Source organism: Mirounga angustirostris, unplaced genomic scaffold (assembly GCF_029215605.1).
Source record: "Mirounga angustirostris isolate CCGP_5_RB_7025 unplaced genomic scaffold, mMirAng1.0.hap1 SCAF_6, whole genome shotgun sequence".
Taxonomy (NCBI): Eukaryota; Metazoa; Chordata; class Mammalia; order Carnivora; family Phocidae; genus Mirounga; species Mirounga angustirostris.
Genome location: NW_026991714.1, coordinates 126,548,992 through 126,570,944, shown reverse-complemented (window position 1 = coordinate 126,570,944; position 21,953 = coordinate 126,548,992). Strand labels below are relative to the sequence as shown.

General features: G+C 40.0%; 2 protein-coding genes and 1 pseudogene across 3 annotated transcripts in view; all 3 read right to left on the bottom strand.

Moving 5' to 3' along the window:
• ABCC2 (ATP binding cassette subfamily C member 2) overlaps nucleotides 1-14,626 on the bottom strand; it is a 57,019-nt gene extending 42,393 nt beyond the window's left edge. The window contains exons 1-3 of the mRNA XM_045878609.3: nucleotides 14,338-14,626; nucleotides 2,283-2,408; nucleotides 69-203 (exon numbers count right to left, since the gene is read on the bottom strand). Coding sequence (XP_045734565.2) covers nucleotides 69-203; nucleotides 2,283-2,408; nucleotides 14,338-14,550 — 474 coding nt within the window. The 5' untranslated portion in view covers nucleotides 14,551-14,626. The remainder of the gene's footprint in view (nucleotides 1-68; nucleotides 204-2,282; nucleotides 2,409-14,337) is intronic.
• LOC123845603 (BOS complex subunit TMEM147-like) lies at nucleotides 1,151-1,930 on the bottom strand (annotated as a pseudogene). The gene has a single exon (XR_008506388.2). The product of XR_008506388.2 is annotated as a BOS complex subunit TMEM147-like (transcript).
• A 4,466-nt stretch (nucleotides 14,627-19,092) lies between the features above and the next one.
• The window catches only part of CUTC (cutC copper transporter), a 39,005-nt gene continuing 36,144 nt past the window's right edge, over nucleotides 19,093-21,953 (bottom strand). The window contains exon 10 of the mRNA XM_064595146.1: nucleotides 19,093-20,087. Coding sequence (XP_064451216.1) covers nucleotides 20,082-20,087 — 6 coding nt within the window. The 3' untranslated portion in view covers nucleotides 19,093-20,081. The remainder of the gene's footprint in view (nucleotides 20,088-21,953) is intronic.

Sequence of the window (21,953 nt, the reverse complement as noted above, 5' to 3'; positions counted from 1 at the left end):
TCTATGCCATTCACTCTTAGAAGTTGATCACCACTACCTTCTCAAGTCACCCTCTCTTTCCTCCTTACCTTTAAGAGTGTCCGGATCAGAGTCTGTAATTGGAAAATGCCACAGAGTATTGAGAGAATCCAGAATAGGGACAGGAACCAAGAATCCTTCTGCATGCACCATCGCCTGCTATGTTGGATCAACAAAACCAGGAGCTGGAGAGAAATTCACAAGTTCTGAAAAATACTGTCACCAAGGATGAGAGGCAAGAAAGAGGCCAGAGAGACAGGGAAAGAATGGTGGGTTAGAGGAGGAGATTGTTAGAACTAATCTGGCCAAGCAGAAAGCACACAAATGCCAAGTTGTAGACTTCCTCCCTGATACAATCCAACCTCTTCTTTTAGGGCATCTGTGCTCTTCCTGGGAATCCCTTCCCCACCCCATCTCCCCATCACACTTGGGTGGGGAGTTAGCCAAGGAGACAGAGGGTCACATTCTGCATTTAATGGAGTTACTTTGGGAGACAGAAAAGTCTTTTCAAGACCCAAGGAAGTTCATTTCAGGTGCTGCAGTAGTCCACCTGGGAGGCAGTTTCTGCTGGACAGGTGCAACTTGTCTATGTGATTTTCTAATAATATCAAACTAAGCAATAAAAAAAAAAAGCTTGCCTTGTAACATCTCACTTAAATATAGTAAGTGTTCATTTCCTAGACTCAGTGCTGAGTTTGTAAACTACCATTCTGAAACAAAGCCATGATTAGTAGCATTTGTTCATTTCTGTGCTATAGATATTACTACCGTGGTAGATTTCAAGCCCCAACACACTGTCACTAAACACAGCATTGGGAAGAGATGCACACACAATGGCTGACCATTGCCCTATGGGGATATAGGCCCATAGATACCAGGCATTCTGATTTTTCAAGAAAGTTTAGATAATCCAAATAGTTATGTGGCACCTTCCTCTTTTAAAATGGTAGTAACTAATTCAGTTGTTTTTATTTATTTATTTATTTTTAATTCAGTTGTTTTTAAAACACTGTGCAGGCCTCCCCAAAAACCAAGCCTGCAGGAGAGATAGCAGCTTCTGTTATCGAGTTTATACAAACAACTCTAGACTCAGGGATCCATTGATGAGTCATTAGTCAATTTAAGAATAATATTTACGCATTTAGAAAATTCTTTTACATCAAGAAACTTGGCTTTCATGTGTGTATATGTATATTTACTTATTTATTTTTTACTTTCCAAATACTGTTTACTTCACTGAAGCCTGGAGGCAGGGAAAGGGTGTGTGAATGTTTGGGACACCAAGTCTAGGACTGCATGTTGACAACGGTGACATACAGGGCCATAGAGTGCTGTCCAGCTGCCCAGGGAACAGAGATGGACAAAGGTCTCCATGACAAAGGCCTCACAGATGCTAAGGAGCATCAGTAGGAGTACCGATGGCTGAAAAGTGAGGTATGGGTGGTAGCGTGTTATCATCCAGACCTGGGCAGATGAGATGATGTAATGGACCAGACTGATGTTGGAGTCCATGGTCTTCTGGATGTCCTTCCAGTCAAACTCCATGCCCTGGGCTCCAACTCAGATGGGATGCAGTGGGACATAATGAGCATGGCCATGGCCCAGCCTAGGGCAGTAACATGATCTTGTATTCCCCCTTGCATACATTCCAGGACATGACAAGGTTTAGGCCTAACAGGCCTGCCACATCCATGTTGACCTTCATGACACCCCAAAGAAGTCAGGGATGCCACCTTCCCAGGTGGGGAAAAACAAGGCCAGGAATAGCATCTTGCACAGCTGCATGAAGAGGTAGGTGACCCTGGCCTGCACGCACTTCCAGAAGGCATTGCACTCAGGCCACAGTGCTTGTAGGTGATGAAGTAGAGGAAGTAGGCCAGGGTGAACCATTCCAGAAGTGGCACAGGGTCATGGCACTGACCTCCTGGGCCTGCCAGAGCGTGGGTCTCTGCCTCGGCTGGCCTGCCACTCACTCATGTATAATTATTAGGTGGAAAGATAGGAGGGCATAAGATACATATCTTAGGCATCAAAGTTAGTATTTACACTAGGGAGAAGGATCTATAAGTTAGTGCTCAAAAGAATATACAAAACTAAAATTTGATTCAACCCCATTACAACCAAGTTTTGCCTCATCATAGGCCCCTCAAAAAAGGTAGATGAAATTGACTTAATTTTATTCCAAAAGAGTACATTTCAACTAGATAACTATGAATAGGAAGAGGGAAGAGGATAAACAGGACAGGAGTGGGGGTAGGACTTACCCATGTGCCCAGGTAAAGGCTTGGATTGGTGTATCTAATGGCAGGGACCGTGGCTTGTCCAGAGTCTTCTGTGAGTACAAGGGCCAGCTCTACGGCTGCTAGAATAAGAAGAAACCCAACAAGCACCTGAGAAGGAAAAAGACCACTGTTAAGAGGATATCATGCTTTAGAATAGAATGGTTCCTGATAACAGATGAAGTTCAATGTATGCTAGGATAGGTTTTTGAGGAATGTTGAGTGTGATGGTTTTAAACTGTGTTCACAAATTCTTTGATATTCCTCCCCTCAAAAAGTAGATCTTGGTACCCCTCCCCTTGAGTGCGAGCATTAACTTAGTGATTCAATTCTAAAGAATAGAATATGGTAGAGGGTCATAAAAAACAAGATGCCTGCCCCATTCTCTTTCTCAGATCACTCACTTCAGGAAGAGCTATCAGTGCCATCGTGAGGACACTCCAGTAGCTCTATGGAGAGATCCACTTGGTAAGTAACTGAGACCTCTTGCCAACAGCCATGTGAGTGAGTCATCTTAGAATCAGATGCTCTAGCTCCAGTCAAGCCTTCAGATGACCTTAGTCTCTGCTAGCATATCAGCTGCAAGGCCATGAGAAACCCTGAAGCAGAACCCAGGGAAGCAGCTCCCAAATTTCTGATCCATGGAAAATGTACGAAATGTGGTTTTTTTAATTGCTAAGTTTTGGAGTAATTTGTTATACAACAATAGGTAACTAATAAAAATAGATTGAAAAAGGGAGCCCCCTTACCCCAATTGGGATTTCCAGTTTCCTTGGTCATATTCCCATTTCCTTGGTTATTCCCAGCCTCTTCCCCAGACAACGTTTGAAGTTAATGTTGCAAACAATTGTGACTATGTCACCCTAGGAGGACTCCAAGCCAATCAATATTTGTCCTATGAGTTCATAAGACATGCTACACATTGTATTATTCTAAAGCATCACCTCCACCCATCAGGATAAAAAATTACTACTTCCAGTGAGGAGGTCCACCAGAATCTTAGGCCTCAAAATGAGGATCTTTAGGACCATCTCCTTTACCCCCATCTCTTCAACTCCCATCATCTATCCCTACTCATTCCCATGTCTCATTCATCCAGAATGGTTCAGGCAGAAATACTGGGCTGCTTGTAATGAAAACCAACCAGTGAGGGAGATGAATGCATCTGTAGTAGGACTAGTGTGGTTATTTAGCAAGGCATAAAGTCAAAGACATGTTGATAAAGAGAATGCGTTTCTCAAGCACACAATATACTATATTGTGCTTTCTTACATGACACTGAGGTTTTTTCTGGAAAAAAAATAACAGCTTTTGAAGTGGTAAGATATGTTTGCCTTTAGGTAAATTGGGCATAAAATAGAGCAAGGTGGAGCTAAAGCACCCAGTCAAGGAGGACTTGAGGAGAACAGGTGAAGAGACTACTAACCAGCTCCCTAGGCCAAGGAAAAAGAATAGGCCTTGCCACAGGCTTCCATATATTAAGCTCTTACATATTGATTAGAAATATACTGAGCAATCCATATCAAAAAGAACAATTTACATTATAAGGAACTCCTACAAAGCATTTCAAGATGAAAACAAACAGGGCACCTGGGTGGCTCAGTCAGTTAAGCGACTGCCTTCAGCTCAGGTCATGATCCCAGGGTCCTGGGATCAAGTCCCACGTCGGGCTCCCTGCTCTGCGGGGAGCCTGCTTCTCCCTCTCCCCCTCCCCCTGCTTGTGTTCCCTCTCTCGCTGTGTCTCTCTCTGTCAAATAAATAAATAAAATCTTTAAAAAAAAAGATGAAAACAAACAATCCAGTGCAAAAGGCATAGGATGGAAAATTTAAAGGAAAAAAAAAACCATGGCTTTTAAACATAGGAACAGATGCTTAACCTGATAATTAGTGCATTTTCAAATTATAATGATATACCATTTCATACAATTCATAAATATGCTCAACCAATTAAACATCAATTGCATAAGTACTTCTAGAAATGCAAAGTGAAACAATAGGATGCCATTTTTACATATAAAAGAAAAATAGGTTAGACCCAGTGCTGGCAAGGGTGCAGAGACAAACTTTAACACACTTTTAGTGAGAATATAAATCGGCAAAAAGCTTCCTAAATTATAAATATTTTCTAATTTTTCAAAAGCCTAAACTGCTCACATTCTTTGATATAGTCATTCTACTCCTAGGAAGCCATTCTAAGGAAATACTCTGAATTTCAGGCAAATACTTATGCACTGAATGTTAACCAGAGTCTTAGTTTTAGTAGTAAAGTATTTATAAAATCTAAAATAACCCAAAACAGTGGTGGAGAGGTTTGTTGGGAGGAATTAATGCTGCAAGAGTTGTTAAAATAAGTTATGGTATTCTCATGTGATGATTATGTAGCTATTAGAAGGTGGAGGAGGGTCGGTAATGTATCCTCCAGACTGAGAAGGTGCTTTCATATGGAAAAACGATGCAAGCCACTCTATACCATTTACACAGTATTATTCAGTTAACTTACCGACAGGGGTAATCAGGTAGGTGGATGGATGTACAACAAAGGGCACTATGCAGCTATTTTCCACCCCAAATTCCCCCCGCTCATTTTTGCCAGCCACCCAGTCCTTAATCTCCAGCTTTCATAGAGCGAGGGGCATGCTGGTGAGGTCACAGGGTAGTTATCTAAAGTGGTACTACCTCTGCACCCAATGGCTCTCTACTGGTTATCTACAGTAGCCAGAGGGGAGAACAAATGGAGGGCCAAAGATGAGTCAGTGTTGTCTACACTCCTACATTCCATCCCCAACATCTTTATGGCCCACACAATACCTGCACAGCATACTTCACTATGACCCTAGAGCCAGATTGCAGGAGATGACTTGCATTCCTAGGTCACAGCAGCAATACAAACAGCAATGCAAGATCCCCCAGGCCCGCTAAACGGGTCCTTTCCTCAGACCCAACAGCTGAAGCGACTGTGAATTTCAACCCAAGAGGTAGCCCATGACAGGAAGCTATTTCCTGATGCAACAGGAGGGAACATCAGCAATGCTAAGCTCAAGAGACAAATGCTCTATGGGCAATAGACATGGAAAATCTTATTTCAGCAATAACCTGGTAGATGTTTTGGCCCCATGAGCCAATACCACCCCTGCTTTTCATCATTCCTCATTCTGGAGAGATGGGGTGACAACCACCCTATCTTCTTCTTGCTGAAAATGGGTATAGATCAGAATTTGAAGAATGAAACAGCCTTGCATCCAATTAAAGATATTCCTTAGTAGTAAGTTGAACCCCCACCCTTCATAGAGCCATTATTTTGGAACTTTCGTGGGTGGTTGTAGCATCTTATTCTGTATTTCACATCAGGGTCGATTAGGTCAGTTCAATTAAACAGTGAATGGGGTCATTTCAGGAGGCGGTCCTGCAGGTGGGCTTTCAAAGGCAGGTCCATAGTATGCAAGCAATCTGGTAGATAAGTAGCCAGATATACAAGGAAACCAGAAGAATTCAGAATCCAGGCTAGTTTTATAGGTAAACAATAAACATTCAAGACAGTCAGAACTAGAATCTAATAGCCATAAAGATATGTTACTGAAACATTTTTTTCCTCTCTAAAAATCACCCTCAAAGGCAGCCAAGTTAAGACTAAGTTGTTTATAAACCAAGCCCAGTTTTAACTTGGCCTATTTACGTAAGTGCAGCAAGAATAGTGACTGGCCATTTGAGTTCTTTTAAATTTGGTTTGTGGGAACTTTTTTTTTTTTTCCCCAAGATTTTATTTATTCATTTGAGAGAGAGAGAGAGGAAGGAAGGGAAAGGGAAAGAGAATCTGAAGCAGACTCCTCACTGAGTGCAGAGCCCAACAGGGGGCTTGATCCACAACGGCGAGAACATGACCTGAGCCAAAACCAAGAGTCAGACCTTTAAACTGACTGAGCCACCCAGGTGCCCCTGCTAGAACTTTTCATAAGGGATTTCAGATTGTGCCTTAAACAGCCTTTTGAGGCCAAGAGCCAAGCCAAATACTTGCTATTAACTCCCCTGCAATGCTTATAGATTTGGGTTACTTCCTCTCTTCCCCAAAATCTTGTGAACTTGCCAGGAATTGACCTTCCTTACTTATCTGGTAAGGCTCCCAGGAACCCTATATGGAAGGTACCAGGCTGATTTTTTTTTTTTTTCTCCAACGGTCATTCATTGGCTCCATCAAGTCAACCTTAGTTCCTTCAAGCTGTCTGGTCACATCTGAGTCTATGCAGGTCTCTCTCAAATAGGACACTCCAGTCAAGGCCTTGGTAATACAACCAGTCATTCCAACAGTGTCGTGTTACAAGGAAAACATTCTTATTGAACTTCTACAAATAAGTATAATTGATTTCCCTTCAGACAGATTGTCCTGGTTTCACTTAAGTCAGCCACCAGAGCACCTACTGTAGCATTGGGTTGATTGATCATCGGGGCAAGGACAGATCCTAAGGTCCTGCACGATGCCCCAGGGGTCCTTTAGTCTCCCGGTATCCCACGGTCCTAACACCCAAGCTACCACCCCCTCTCGGCCCTTTTGCTTAAAGTGGCTCTTCAGCTCCACTAATTTAGTTGCAGAATATTCCCTCAGTCGCCGACTAGTGGGAATTTCCTCTCAGTCATCTCCGGTACATTGTATTGTTTTTTGAATGACTACAGTATGGACAATTTGGAAAAAACAAAAACCCCTTTGAAATGGTGGAAATGAAAACTGGTAACTCAGTGAAGTGGATGAATAGTCTTGCATTTTAAAAGCTTATGGAGGGGCGCCTGGGTGGCTCAGTCGTTAAGCGTCTGCCTTCAGCTCAGGTCACAATCCCAGGGTCCTGGGATTGAGCCCCGCATCGGCTCCCTGCTCCGTGGGGAATCTGCTTCTCAGTCTCCCTGTGCCCCTCCCCCCACTTGTGCTCCCTCTCTCATAAATAAAAATCTAAGAAAAAAAAAAAAGAGATGAGGAAAGCTTGAAAACATTTTGCTATGTTAAATAAGTCAGGTGCTAAAGGCTACATAGTATATAATTCCATTATATGAAATGTTCTGAATAGGCAAACCCATAGACAGAAAGTAGATTAGCAGTTGCTCAGGATTAAGGGAGAAGGATGACAGGGGAGGGAATGGGTTGTTACTGCGTGATAGGTACTGAGTTTCTTTTTGGAGTAATGAAGCTATTCTGGAATTAGAGGTTATGGTCACACATTTTTGTGAGTCTACTAAAAACCACTGAAATGTACACTTTAAACAGGTGTGTTTTATGGTATGTAGACTATGTATCAATAGAGCTATTTTTTTAAGTGGTATATAGGAGTGTCTGCTATCTTTATCTGCCTCTGGACAGACTTGAGGGTGTGATACCTGGAGCTGCTGCAGCCATCCTGCAATCATGTGTTAGCTTAATAACTGGCTTGACAGGCTGAGCCAATCAGAAAAAAGATGAAAATAATCAGCTATCTGCTGAGGTTGTTGAGCTTCTAAAGTAATAAGTCCTGGGGCTGCACTGCTTCTGGTCTTCTTGTTATGTAAGAGAATCAATTCTTTATTGTCTCACAGGTATGACTTACAGGTGAGATCTTGCACTGACAGAAATCTATTCTTTGTGGTCAGCCCCAGCTGCGAGTAAGACTGGAAAAAAAGGACCGAAATCAGAGTCTTAATTGAAGTTCAGAGTAAACTCGTCTTCATTCAGCAGGCATGCAGTAAGGGTGGAGAAGTCCCGAAGCTCTTGGGAGAAGCCAGAAGCTCCCACAGTTGTCCAGGACTCAGAGCTCAAAGGCAGTCCTCCCCGCAAGAAGAGGCCAGCTTGGGGGGAGCTGACTTACAGAATGGCAGAGGGGTCTACTCCAGTCACATATATTCATTAACTTAGTCCTTTGCTTATAAATGCAAAAAGAACACTAATAACATAAGAAAGTTGAGAAAAACCAATACCAACAAAGAAGATAGCCAAGATAATTAAACAGAACAACTGATTCTGGGATAAAACAAATTATTAAATGAACAGAAGATACTTTTAAATTATTTTAAAATTAATGTCCTAAGAGAGGTCTGAAAAGACATTGCATCCATTAATAGGTTGATGTTTTAAAAAAGGTATATTCCGAAATTAAGGATAATTCTTAGAAATCAAACCCATGATTGCAAAAATAAAGGCTCTTTAGGATGACTGAAAGAAAAGAAATTGGGGAATATTGCAGAACATAGGTGAAAATGAAAAAGAAATTTAAAAAAGAGAGAAGTTGAGAAGGAAAATCAATTCAGTGTCCAAAATCCACCTAAAAGAAGTTCTAAAGAGATGGAATTTCAAAATTGGAGGTAAGAAAGTAAACGAAGTAATACATGAAAATTTCTCAGAGATAAGAAAGACACGAGTCTTTAGGTTGAAAGTGTTGAACCCATTGCATGAGAAAAGACCCATCTAAACAGACTCTCATGAAATTTCAGGACGTCAAGAATAAAGAGGATAAAACCTTCTACAGAAGATAACTCAGTAGCACAGGATGTTGGGGAGCAATATAGCAACATTTTCAGAGTTAAAAAAATGTTTTTGAAGCTAGCATTCCATATCCAGATGAATATTTTCAGAAAGCAAGGACTTTGGGATTTATTTATTGTTGCTCTCTCTGAAAATTTTATATGAGGATCTTCTTCAGATCCAAGAAATGTGGGGGCACTAATTCTCTTATTTTACACAAAGAGGTATCAAGATGTAGAATCTAAAATTGATGGCAGATTATTTTTAGGAATAAGGGTAACCAACAGAAGAACTGAAAACAATCATACAAAATTAAAAGACTGAGAGAAAGAGGAGAAGAAGAAAAGAAAGGTGAGGGTAGGGCCAATGAACTGAATTCCTTGTCTTTCACAGAGGGCAGAAATAGATCTTTTTTAAAGGTGTTAGATCAAGAAATACAGGTACGAACACATTATTTGCAGATACAGAGGTAACCATCAAAATAATTTTAAATGAAGGCTCTGGAGAATGGTACTGGGAGATAGAAGGGTGAGAAAGAGACTTTTACTTTTCATTTTCTGTTTCTTTGTTCAGTTTTTTTTTTTTTAAGAGTGGCAGGAAACATACCAAAATGTTAATAGGAGTATACAGAGTGATAACAATGATCAATGGATTTAATTGGCTTCCTGTTTCTAGAGTTTCCAAACTTTCTACAATAACCATGCATTATTTTTTTTAAGATTTTATTTATTTGTTTTACAGAGAGAGCGAGCCAGCGAGAGAGAGCACGAGCAGGGGGAGCGGCAGGCAGAGGCAGAGGGAGAAGCAAACTCCCCGCGGAGAAGGAAGCCTGATGGCGGGGCCGATCCCAGGACACTGCGATCATGATCTGAGCCAAAGGCAGACACTTAACCAACTGAGCCACCCAGGTGCTCAACCATGCATTATTTTTATAATCAGAAACATGCACACACTTTTATTAAATAGGATCAGGGAAATATTATGGTTGTCCTTAAATAGTCCTTGTCTTTGATCTCTGATTTATTGGAGGGGTTTCAAGCATGCATGGAATTTACTAAACTTCTTAAGGAAACACAATCTCACTGGTATTAAAAGAGAAAGGAGAGTGGTTTGGCCATATTTAATATCTCTCCATCTCTGCAAGGTCCTCCTTTTCCCAGAGTTTTATGAATGATAGGCACTCTGGTTGAATCTTCTATCCATTGCAGAGTGTCTATTTCTACCACTTCCCTGGCATATAAGTGTCTAACTTCAGCATCAATATTTTCAGGGAATATGACCCCCAGCAGTCTATTTTATTTTCAAAAAGTCAGTATTATTAGAAAGTCCTTCAATATATTTAGCCAAAGTGGGCTTCCCTGGAATAATCTCCACCCACTTAATCTTGGTCCTGCTCTCTGAAATTTTTCAGAACACGCCCTGTAATCCTCTGTTATATTCTGCAATATTCTGCAATCACTTAAAGATGATTTCCACATTTCGCTGGCTCAACACCAAGTCTATTTTTGCTGCACATCTTCCTTGCTCTGACCTCAGCACTTCCACAACCTCCAGAACCAAATTCCTCTTTCATTTCCCTGGGATTAAGCTCATTCATTCATTTATTTTGTAATTCAATTCATTCAATTACCTACTGTGCATCAGGTCCTTTCAGTAAGAATGTACCTTTAACCAAACAAACTTGTAGAATCTCTCACCTTGGTCAAGCAAACTGACTTAGTTCAGACAAGTATAGACAGTTCAGGAAAGTCAGAGAGAAACAGCCCAAAAGCAGGTAGAAGAGGAAATGGAGAAATAAAATCAAGTTGAGGAATGAGCCAAGAAGTTTCTCATAGAAGAAGTAAAGTTTTATTGTGTGAGGAGTTATACTTCAGTCTGTTTTAGAGAAGAGACCAATTATTTTGAAATTTTTAAGAGGTAGCTAATTTGTGCTTGTTACTCTCAGGGTAGAGAACAAAAAAGTAGAGTATAAATTACGAATGGAGCTCCTGAGACTATGAGCAAGGATGAGTGGATTATTAGCTACAGGAAAAAAAAAAATAACCAATACATTGATTTTCTTTTTCTCTATAGAGATTTGTATTTATAAAGGTTAGACAAAATGGGTTATATCCATATAATATAATATAATTCAGCCATAAAATGGGAATGAAGTACTGACACATGCTACAATATGGATGTACCTTGAAAATCTTATGCTAAATGAAAGAAGCCAACCATAAAAGACCATATATTATTATAAGATTCCATTTATATGAAATGTCTGAAATAGAGAAACCATAGAGATAGCAAGTAGGTTAGTGGTTGCTTAGGACTAAGGAGGATGGGGAGATAGGAGGTTTCTTTCTGTTCTAAAATTGATTATGGTGATGGTTGTACATATCAATATGCTAAAAAAACAATTGTATTTAAATGGGTGAATTGAGTCTCCAAAGGCAAGGGAAACTAAAGCAAAAATGAACTATTGGACTTCATCAAGATAAAAAGCTTTTGCACAGCAAAGGAAACAGTCAACAAAACCAAAAGACAACCTAAAGAATGGGAGAAGATATTTGCAAATGTCTCATCAGATAAAGAGCTAGTGTCCGAAATCTGTAAAGAACTCAACAAACTCAACACCCAAAGAACAAAGAATCCAGTCAAGAAATGGGCAGAAGACATGAACAGACATTTCTCCAAAGAAGACACCCAAATGGTGAACAGACACATGAAAAAATGCTCAACATCACTCAGCATCAGGGAAATATAGATCAAAACCACAATGAAATTCCGCCTCACACCAGTCAGAATGGCTAAAATTAACAAGTCAGGAAATGACAGATGTTGGTGGGGATGCAGAGAAAGGGGAACCCTCTTACACTGTTGGTGGGAATACAAGCTGGTGCAGCCACTCTGGAAAACAGTATGGAGGTTCCTCAAAAAGTCAAAAATAGAGCCACTTATGATACTACTAGGTATTTACCCAAAAAATACAAATGTAGTGATCTGAAGGGGCACCTACACCCCAATGTTTATAGCAGCAATGTCCACAATAGCCAAACTATGGAAAGAGTCCAGATGTCCATCAACAGATGAATGGATAAAGATGTGGTATACACACACACACACACACACACAATGGAATATTATTCAGCCATGAAAAAATGAAATCTTACCATTTGCAATGATGTAGATGGAACTAGAGGAAATTATGCTAAGTGAAATAAGTCAATCAGAGAAAGCCAATTATCATATGATTTCACTCATATGTGGAATTTAAGAAACAAAACAGAGGATCATAGGGGAAGGGAGGGAAAAATAAAATAAGACAAGTAGAGAGAGAGAGAGAAAAAGCATAAGAGACTCCTAACTATAGAAAACAAACTGAGGGTTGCTGGAGGGGAGTGGGGTGGGGGGATTAGATAACTGGGTGATAGGCATTAAGGAGGGCATGTAATGTAATGAGCATTGGGTGTTATATATAACTGATGAATCACTGAACTCTAATTCTGAAACTAATAATATACTATATGTTAATTAATTGAATTTAAATTAAATTAAATTAGGGCGCCTGGATGGCTCAGTTGGTTAAGCGACTGCCTTCGGCTCAGGTCATGATCCTGGAGTCCCAGGATCGAGTCCCGCATCGGGCTCCCTGCTCGGCAGGGAGTCTGCTTCTCCCTCTGACCCTCCCCCCTCTCATGCTCTCTCTATCTCATCTCTCTCTCAAATAAATAAATAAAATCTTTAAAAAAAAATAAATTAAATTAAATTAAAAAGTAAATGGGTGAATTGTATGATATGTGAATTATATCTCAATAAAGCTGTTTTTTTAAAAGTTAAAAGTTCTTTTTTTAAAGATTTTATTTATTTATTTGACAGAGAGAGAGCAAGAACAGGAACACAAGTAGGGTGAGTGGGAGAGGGAGAAGCAGGTTTCCCACTGAGCAGGGAGCCTGATGTAGGGCTTGATCCCAGGACCCTGGGATCATGACCTGAGCCGAAGGCAGATGCTTAATGACTGAGCCACCCAGGGGCCCCTAAAAGTTAAAAGTTCTTATAGTTAATAATTATAAGTAGGATAGGATACTGATTTATTCATTACCCAGCCTTTTCCTGGAAGTCTCTAACTCATTCCCAAGGGTATTAAAGCATATTGTTCAATGTTCAGAATCTAACACATTCTTGACTCAACCTCTACTTCTAGAGACATTTAATATTAGCATTTAACAAATTCATACTGAGTGTTAAGCCCTGTGCTTGGCACTTGGATCAACAAAGAAGACAATGACCCTGCACCTACTCTTAGGGACTTCATTCTTTCCTATCCAGAGTCCAACAAAACTCACCACCAGCCCCTGCCTTGGAGTGTCAATGAAAATCACATTTCATTTGGCCAAGTTCCTTCCTTCCATTTAGATTGCAGATAACCTAAGGTCATTGGTATGTGTGCTCATAGAACATCAAATCTAATTAGCATTTTTAATTAAACCCTGTTTAAAGATCAGGACGGATAGGGAAAAACAAACCACCACCACCACCAAAAAAAACTAGTGCAAAAAGCAGATGGTGGAGTTTATGAGGTGGCTTTTCAAACTCAATTGAATGTCTTGGTTCCCACAAGACCCTTTCTGCATTAATCAGTGCACGTGGCTGACAGTCTCCTCCCCTAGTTCCTCTTGGGCTCTCTCCTGCAGCTCCTGTCCTTTCCATATTTCCTTACTCAGGCATGTCACTGTGAGCACTCACCCTACCTCACTCTACTGTGAGTGACTGTCCAGACTCATGGAAGACTTTGGGAAAATGGAAGCCTTATTTCAGACCTAAGTTATGGGAGATGAATGATGACTGGATTACCTGAGGTACAGAGAAAATGGTGCATTTTATTTTCACCTCCTTGTAGGTGCCAACCGAATTACAGTCCCCTGATTTATTAAAATAGTTTCAAGACAGGTCATCCAGTATTTGCTTCTCAAATATTAAAAAGACAATAACTATTTGATTGTTTACTCATCATCGGTGTTTAAAGAGTCTGATATCAATAAGATTTTCCTTTTACTTTTTAAAAAAAATTTTATTGTTATGTTAATCACCATACATTACATCATTAGTTTTTGATGTAGTGTTCCATGATTCATTGTTTGTGCATAACACCCAGTGCTCCATGCAGAACGTGCCCTCTTTAATACCCATCACCAGGCTAACCCATCCTCCCACCCCTATCCTTTTACTTTTTAAGAGTTTATTCATTCATTTGAGAGAGAGAGCATGAATCAGGGGTAGAGGCAGAGGGAGAGGGCGAAGCAGACTCCCTGCTGAGCAGGGAGCCCAAGACAGGGCTGGATCCCAGGACCCCAAGATCATGATCTGAGCCGAAGGCAGACACTATCAACTGAGCCCCCCAGGCGCCCCAAGAGTCACTATCCTTATGCAACAATTAAAGTTACCTTAACTAAGAAATATGACAAAAGGCCAGTGAGCACCTGTCTCAGGAAAGCTGATTAAAGATAGGGAAAAGACACTTTAACCACCAAAAAATCTCTCTATCCTGTACCAAGTAATTAGAAAATAGTGGAGTTCCCATACCTGCTTAGCAAGGTAGAGTTTGGTTATAGGAGATCTTTTGATCTTGGATCTATACACATGAAGAAGCTGCCAAGGGGCCAGGAACCAAAGGAAACCCAAGGGAATCCACACCAGAACAGTTTGCTCAAAACAAAGTGGCAGGTCCGCTTCTGGACTATCCAAGAATGAAGAATTCTGGGGGACCAAAACAGAAAGATTGTTGAATATACTCATTTTTTGAAGACAGAAAACAAGCGTGAGCACATCCTCCACTTTCCCAAACAATTTTAACTCTGTTCTCTATCCATATCCAACCTGACCCTTTACCTAGATGCATTTTCCTATTTATCTCCATTGATATAAAGTCAACATTTAATGACAGTGACTTTTCTGGTCAATCCAACCTTTAAAAACCTTTCGTTCACCAGCTATTCTAAGTAAACCTCACCACTGCATTTGTGAAGTTGTGGGAAGAAGAGGAATGGACTGTTCTTCAAATAGTTCCCTAGGATACAGAAACTTGTTCTTATTTTTGTTTCTAGCACTAATTAAACTCCCTGACAGATGTTCAAACATGCAGGCAGCAGGATGCTTTAGTCATACTATGGCATTTCGCCTCCTTTGGGCCAGAGGGCTTACAGTGATTTGAACCTGAGAGGACCTTGGGCCCAGGAGCTGTAAAGGCACTAGTGGATGGAAGGCTCATCCCCAGCAAGTCTGTACTAGTCTTTACATTCTGTAATAGAAGTATCTTGTGAAGGGAGGGTGGGGAGCACCAGTTCTTATTTCTTGAGTCTTGTGAGGGTAGATTTTTCTCTCCTCATAAAATTTTTTTAGTTGTTTTTGTATAGTCGTTCACACAGACTATTTAAAGCAAACATTGCAGTGCTCTGACCAAGATAATCTGTCAGATATTCTCAGAGAAAATTTCCAAAGGATGGCCTGGTAAGATCCTGGGGCCTATTAAGACCCACCTTCCTATGGTATACATGTCCCAGCCTTGAGGCCCTTGGGGCCCAGGTTCTTTCTAAGATGTGAAGTGTTAACCACCTGCTCTGATATCTCATTCCCACTCTTCTTATCTCTCCATAAAGTTATCTAACTTTACAATTCAGAAAAATTACCTAAGATAGTTAGACTATTTTAACAAGCCTTCCATGTGATTCTGATGCTGTGCTAGGCATTTGCAGACCACACTTTCACAGAATCACTAAATCCTAGGTTCCTTCTCATTTTCGATTCCACTAAGCCATTTGGTACTGTTGCTCACTCTGACCTGAAATTCTCTGCTCTAATGGTTCAGAAATTGTCTCAGTGCTCATGGTGCCCATCCCTTACCGCAGTTTCCACTCCATACCACTCATTGCCAGTCCCTCTAAGAAGATATCACTATCATTTCAACATCAGCAAGATTCAACCTTGGGTCTTCTCTTCTTCCTCCCACCCCACAAACTACACAACAACAACTTTCCCTCCTAACATTGTTGAAATTGGAAGCCTTTTCCCTATTTCTCTTTAGAGAAGACAATTTTACAGCTAGCTAGTCTGAGAAAAGAATCTGGATACAATAAATATACGTTAGAGAATACATACGTTACCTCTTCCACATAGAATATCCTCTGGAGATACTATGACTTATCTTTTCTTAAGCGCCCCCCCCCAAAAAAAAACTTAAAAAACCCCCCAAACCAAAAAACTCTGAGCTTTAGACCAACTGCACATCTAACTTTTCTGGTTCTTATTGGTAACCACCGAGGCTAATCTGTTAGTTCTGTCTGAGAAGAGTCAACAGTGAAAATAAGTATTACTTCTCACCCAAAACGTAGAGTTGCAGAACTTCTCCAACATGATTCCTGGAGCACTTGTGGAATGAAGAGTCTTCTGTGACTCTCATTTATTTACTCTTTTCCTCATAGAAGGTGGACTGCAAGGAGCAAGGCGTTATCTCCCATTCTGATGTTCTGATGTTCCTAATAAAAGCAAGTCTCCTGACCTTTCATCCTAACAGTTTACTCATTAACCTTCCTCAGATGTTTATTTACATTATCCCAGTGGATAGACAGTGACTGAGGATTGAGGAGCCCCAGGGGCAGGTAGACTCACCATTTCCCAAGTACCAGAAGCCTCTGTAGGTATGGTCATATCTAAAAGGAACCACTGAAAAATGTTAGCAGAGCTGGCGGACAACTCAGGAGTTGAGGAGCCTTTCCTTCTCCTGAAGGCATATGACCTAAAAAGAGAAGCATCAGTGGAGGGGCAAGTACCCTTAAACATGCAGTTTCACTTCCATTTTAAGGCCTTAGAATTTATAGGAATGTGAAATATCCTACTCCTTTGGATTTTAAATTAAGACCATAAAATTTAAGGGGCACCAGGGTGGTGCAGTTTTGTGAGGTCAGATTAGGCACCTGACTTTTGGTTTTGGCTCAGGTTGTGATCTCAGGGTCGTGGGATTGAGCCCTTCATCAGGTTCCATGCTCAGCATGGAAGTCTGCTTGAGATTTTCTCTTTCTTTCCCTCTGCCCTTCCTGCTCGTGCTCTCTCTCTCTCTCTAAAATAAACAAACAAATCTTAAAAAAAGACCGCAGAACTTAAAATATACTTAAAAGTAGTATAAATTTTATTTCAAAAAGTCAGGTTATAAAATAGCATATCTAGTGTGAACCTATATATACATATATATAATTTATGCAACAAAGTGTTAGCCTTAGCTGTTAGGATTGTGGGTGGATTTCCTTTTTGTTTGTCTGTATTTTCTGATTTTTCCATAATTATTAGGTATTATGTAGTAATATTTTAAGGTCATTTTTTGGTATTGTGGTAAAAAATGCATGACATAAATTTTACCATTTCTAAATGTATACAGTTCAGTAGTGTTAAGTATATTCACATAGTTGTGCAACCAATCTCCAGAACTTTTTCATCTTGCCCAACTGAAACTCTATACCCATTAGTCAACAGCTCCCCATTACTCTCTCCCCTAGTAAAGCAAATGCTCTTTTAAAATCGGGTCACCCTAAATTAACAGCAGCCATACATGCTTGCCAACACATTAAAGTGCAAATGTCATCATTTGGGGGTTCGTGTGAAACCATTTTGGTCACTAACGTAAAAAAACACTTCTTTGTTCTATGTTATATACAGACTATACTTACAGGGAGTAATTAACAAGAGCGTAACGTACACTTTAATGTATACATACATACAAACATATTTCGTGTATACTTTAATGCCTGGCCTGAAGTTAACTATACCTTTGGTTACCTTAAACTCACAAATGATAGTAACATTTACTACTAGTTACCAGCGGATATGTTGTGAATTATTAACATCTGAAAGATGTATAACTTTTATTAGGACAGTCATTCAGTTCTCTTCTTATGATAAGATAACCATAAGATGAATGTCCACACTTTTCTATGTGTCTTTAACAGTGTTAAAATGATTTAGGTCTTAGGGTGTCCAAATATATTTGGATGGATATTTGCTACTGTTTACCACAAACAACATTTTCTAGTTCCTCAATATGCACACACTAAATTATTCTTATGTAATCAGATGGCATCACCATACTTACCACATAAGTGTATAAATGCATAAATAAAACCTGGATAAAAACATGGTGCCAAATATTTCTTATGGATTTGCGATTATCCTCATACTTGTTGCCTGCTTACACTGTTGAATATCAGAATGATTAAATGTTATATTTATATATTTTCCCCAGTTGACATCCAACTGATATTGTCTCAAAAAAAAAGAATGAAATCCTCATGGTTGAATCTGTTCCTTGAGGAGTTACTTTGACCAAAGGGGGGAAATGAGAAATTCTGATGAGAGAAGCAAATAGTACAAACCTGGCTTACCTAAAGTGGTGATGCTAATTGTACACGGGCAGATATTAGACAACTGGTCACACATGCCCCATGGCCAAACTCTAAGGGCTTTTCAGAAAAGTCATAAATATCTGAAATTGTTTTGTCTGTGAGCTGGTCTGCTCAACACCAGGCTTTTCATACTGGCCTCTTTGATCCCCTCCAGCTAATTAGCTTAATCAAGAATAAACCCTTACTCTCCCCAAACTGTGTGTTTTCCTCCTTTCCTGTCTCTTTTTTATAAGTCCTGGCTTTGCCTTTGTTTGTTGACAGTAGTGTAATGACAGTTTCCCTCAAGTATGAAAAAACTAGCATACAAACATCTAACGAAATGTCTGAGTTACTCCTTGACAACCATCTCAATCCTCTCTCTTTCTAGCAGATGGAGGATCTATTGACTGCACTTGTCTAGCAAGTAGTTGTGAAAGCAAATTAGCTATGATTGGAAATGTTCGTTGAGACCGAAGAGAGGACCTAATGAGTGGTATGGTGTGAGTGGAATTATTTTCTCTAGATAAAATGTAATCCCTCCTGTGATGTCTATTGCCAATAAGAGGAACAAAATGACTGATAGAAATTATAATTATGTTTTAAAATGAGCAGAATTTGTATTTGTTTGTACTTAAAACATTTTGAGTAGCCAAAAAAAGAGACGGAAGAGGATCTAAATATTCATCAAAACAAATGCTGAGATTATTGGATATATACTGACATGGATGGAATAAACATATGATGTATTATTAAATGAAAAAAGAAGTGGGTGGGTCTGGTAATGAGCTTGGCAGTTACCATTCCATCCTAACAAGTAAAATGCTGAGCAAACTGAAAAATCAACAATAAGAGAAGTGAGGTCACACAGCAAAATGCTGCCCCCCAAATTGAAAAGACAGACAAGCAAATGCAGAGCATCACAATTTAATAGAATAAAATCCCATGAACTAAAACCTCTACAGGATCCAGTGCCGGGGTAGGGAATACTGAACTATAATTGACCAACTGATAGAGTCTTAGTGTATGAGAGTCATGGAGTCACTGAGAGGTTGTTTTTTGTTTTTTGTTTTTTTTTAACTACCATGAAATATTTATTAAGGGCTTTGCCAACAAAAGTACAACACAAATAGACAAAGTCCTCCTGAAATATAATTAGTGTACACATCATCCAGTTGATAATTTGTAGTAGAAAATGCAGGAATATGACCTGTGACTGGCTTCCCACATCTGAACTTGGGTAAGTGCATGGGGGAAGATTCTGCTCTAGGAGCCACACTGCAACTGTTCTGCCATTGTCTCTGCCAAGTCTGTTTGGCAAGCTCAAAAGTACAAGCAGGACTTACTCTATATAAACAACCACCCTGAGGCAGGGAGTACGCAGTTGACCCCGTCAAATCTTTGTGCATTTTCCACAGCCGTGAGAAATTCTTCTCATAAATCTTCCAAGGTTTCATATGGAGTTAAGTCAAGGCAGTTAAAGCATGTGTGAACTCTGGGCAGTTTTTCAGAACTCCACTATTGCTCTATTGTGAACCGCTGAAAACCACTGGGACAAAAGAGTGAGGCAAATTCCTAGGTACTTGGGATGTCCCTGTGACAAACTGTAACCGGAGACACTTCTCGGCAAGCATCAGCAGCACAGCCTTTCAGAACCACGGAATGACAGGAGGGTTTGGGCGTTAGCCTTTCCTGTAAATAGAATGTTGTCCCCAGTCATTCACGTCCACACTGCCAAGGTTGCACATCAACAACTCCAGCTCGTTTTCATCAAATATTTTAATCAAATCAATAGGCAGCAGTTCTGTGACTTGCTCCAAGGTGTTCATTTGCTGCTGGACCCTGTTCATGAATCTGCGCTGGATGACTCAGCCTTTGCCTAAAGTCCAACTGAAGTCTCAGTCAAGTCTGAAAGATAAAAAAAAATCCAGGGGGACTCAGTTATAGGGGAGCTCCACCCTACAAACACTTTTGTGAGTTTTACCTTCAGGAGCTTTAGGAGGTTCAGACAGTGAATATTGGAGAAAAATCTCCTTCTTCTGGCAGGGAGAGAACAAAAGCCACTTGAAATATACCAGCGCATTCTGTTCTTCTTAACAAGGGTCTGCTCTCAGAAGTTCTTTAACCAGAACTTAGCCTGTTGGGGTTTCATCAGAGCCTGACCAACCTGGGGGAAGAGAAAGACCCAAATCCAGCCTATTCTAGCCTTCTTGTTCCATCTAAGGGAGGGGGCTGGGAAGCACGTGTCGAGTTCATAGTCCAGAGGCATAGGCTCACTAAAAGACTGAGGCTTAGAACACCTCACCACCACTCCACTAAAGGCCTATTTTCAGAGGTTCCTTTTACCCAGTACATCAAGTCCACCTATCAAGAAAAGATTACGAGGCATACTAAAAGGCAAAAAACAGTTTGGAGAGACAGAGCAAGCATCAGAACCAGACTCCGATATGGCAGAGAGGTTGGAATGATCAGACTAGGAATTTAAAACAACTATGATTCATATACTAAAGGCTCTAATGGATGAAATAGGCAACATGCAAGAGCAAATGGGCAATGTAAGCAAAGAGATAGAAATTCTAAGAAAGAATTGAAATACTGGAGATAAAAAGCACTGTAACAGAAAGGAAGAGTGCCTTTAATGGGCTTACTGGTAGACTGGACATAGCTCAGGAAAGAATCTCTGAGCTTGAGGAGATCTCAATAGAGAATTTTAAAACTGGAAAGCAGTGAGAAATTAGACTGAAAACAGAATAGCTGAGAACTGTAGGACAACTACAAAAGGTGTAGTTCGAAGAGATGAACAGAATGATGTAACCTGGGGGAGAGCTTTACTGGCATGCCAAGAGGACCCTCTTGCAGTCACTCCGGCACCTTAAACATCTGTATCAATGGCTTACAGGCATTAAGATAACTCTCACTTAATGGATCTCTATTATACATCAACCTCACATAGGTTTCTTAAATAATGAATACATTTCTATGTTAGACACTAACAATTTTGTCTTCCTTAATCCTCATAATAATGCTATGAGATAGGTACTTTTATTACAATTTCACCTATTAGGAAACTGAGATTCGGAAGGTTTAAGAAAATAGTTCTACATCCCACAATTTCTAAAGAATAATGTTCCATATCTGCATAGTAGAAACATTGTCAGATGTCCTTCTACCCTTTCATGAGGCAGGGAATACTGGACAAAAGATATATGCTCTGGGGAGAAGGTCTGACTAGAAGATTTCCAAGATTTTATGATTTAATGTATATGCAATTTACCATAAAAGACAAAAATAGTGTAATGATTCCCTTTACCTGAGGATACACTGTAGGATTTCTTTAAGTCAAGCTGTGCTAGTGCCCTGAAGATGTGATCTGAATGTGTCAAATACAAGCAAGTTTGCAGGAATGCTCCTATTCTAGCAGATGAGGTGTTCTCTGAATTCTCTCCTTTCGTGTTATCATTAATGTGTGAAGACTGTACTAAGAACGATTGCAAGATGGAAAGCAGTCAGGAAACCTGGATCCTGGCCTTCCCTCTGCTGGTCTTATGTAAAATAATCTCTCCTAAATCTCTTCCTAATGGTCTCCAAAGATCTCTTTTTAATGGTTCAAGTTGTGTACACTAAATGTGTTACATAGAGATAATTCAGTTGGAGAGAATGTTTGATCAGAATGACCTGGCAAAAAATACGCTGTATCATTTTTATTTAGTAAGCAAATGTTGATTAATAAATGATTACATTAAATAACTTAGAAAAATCTGCAAAAGTTCAATG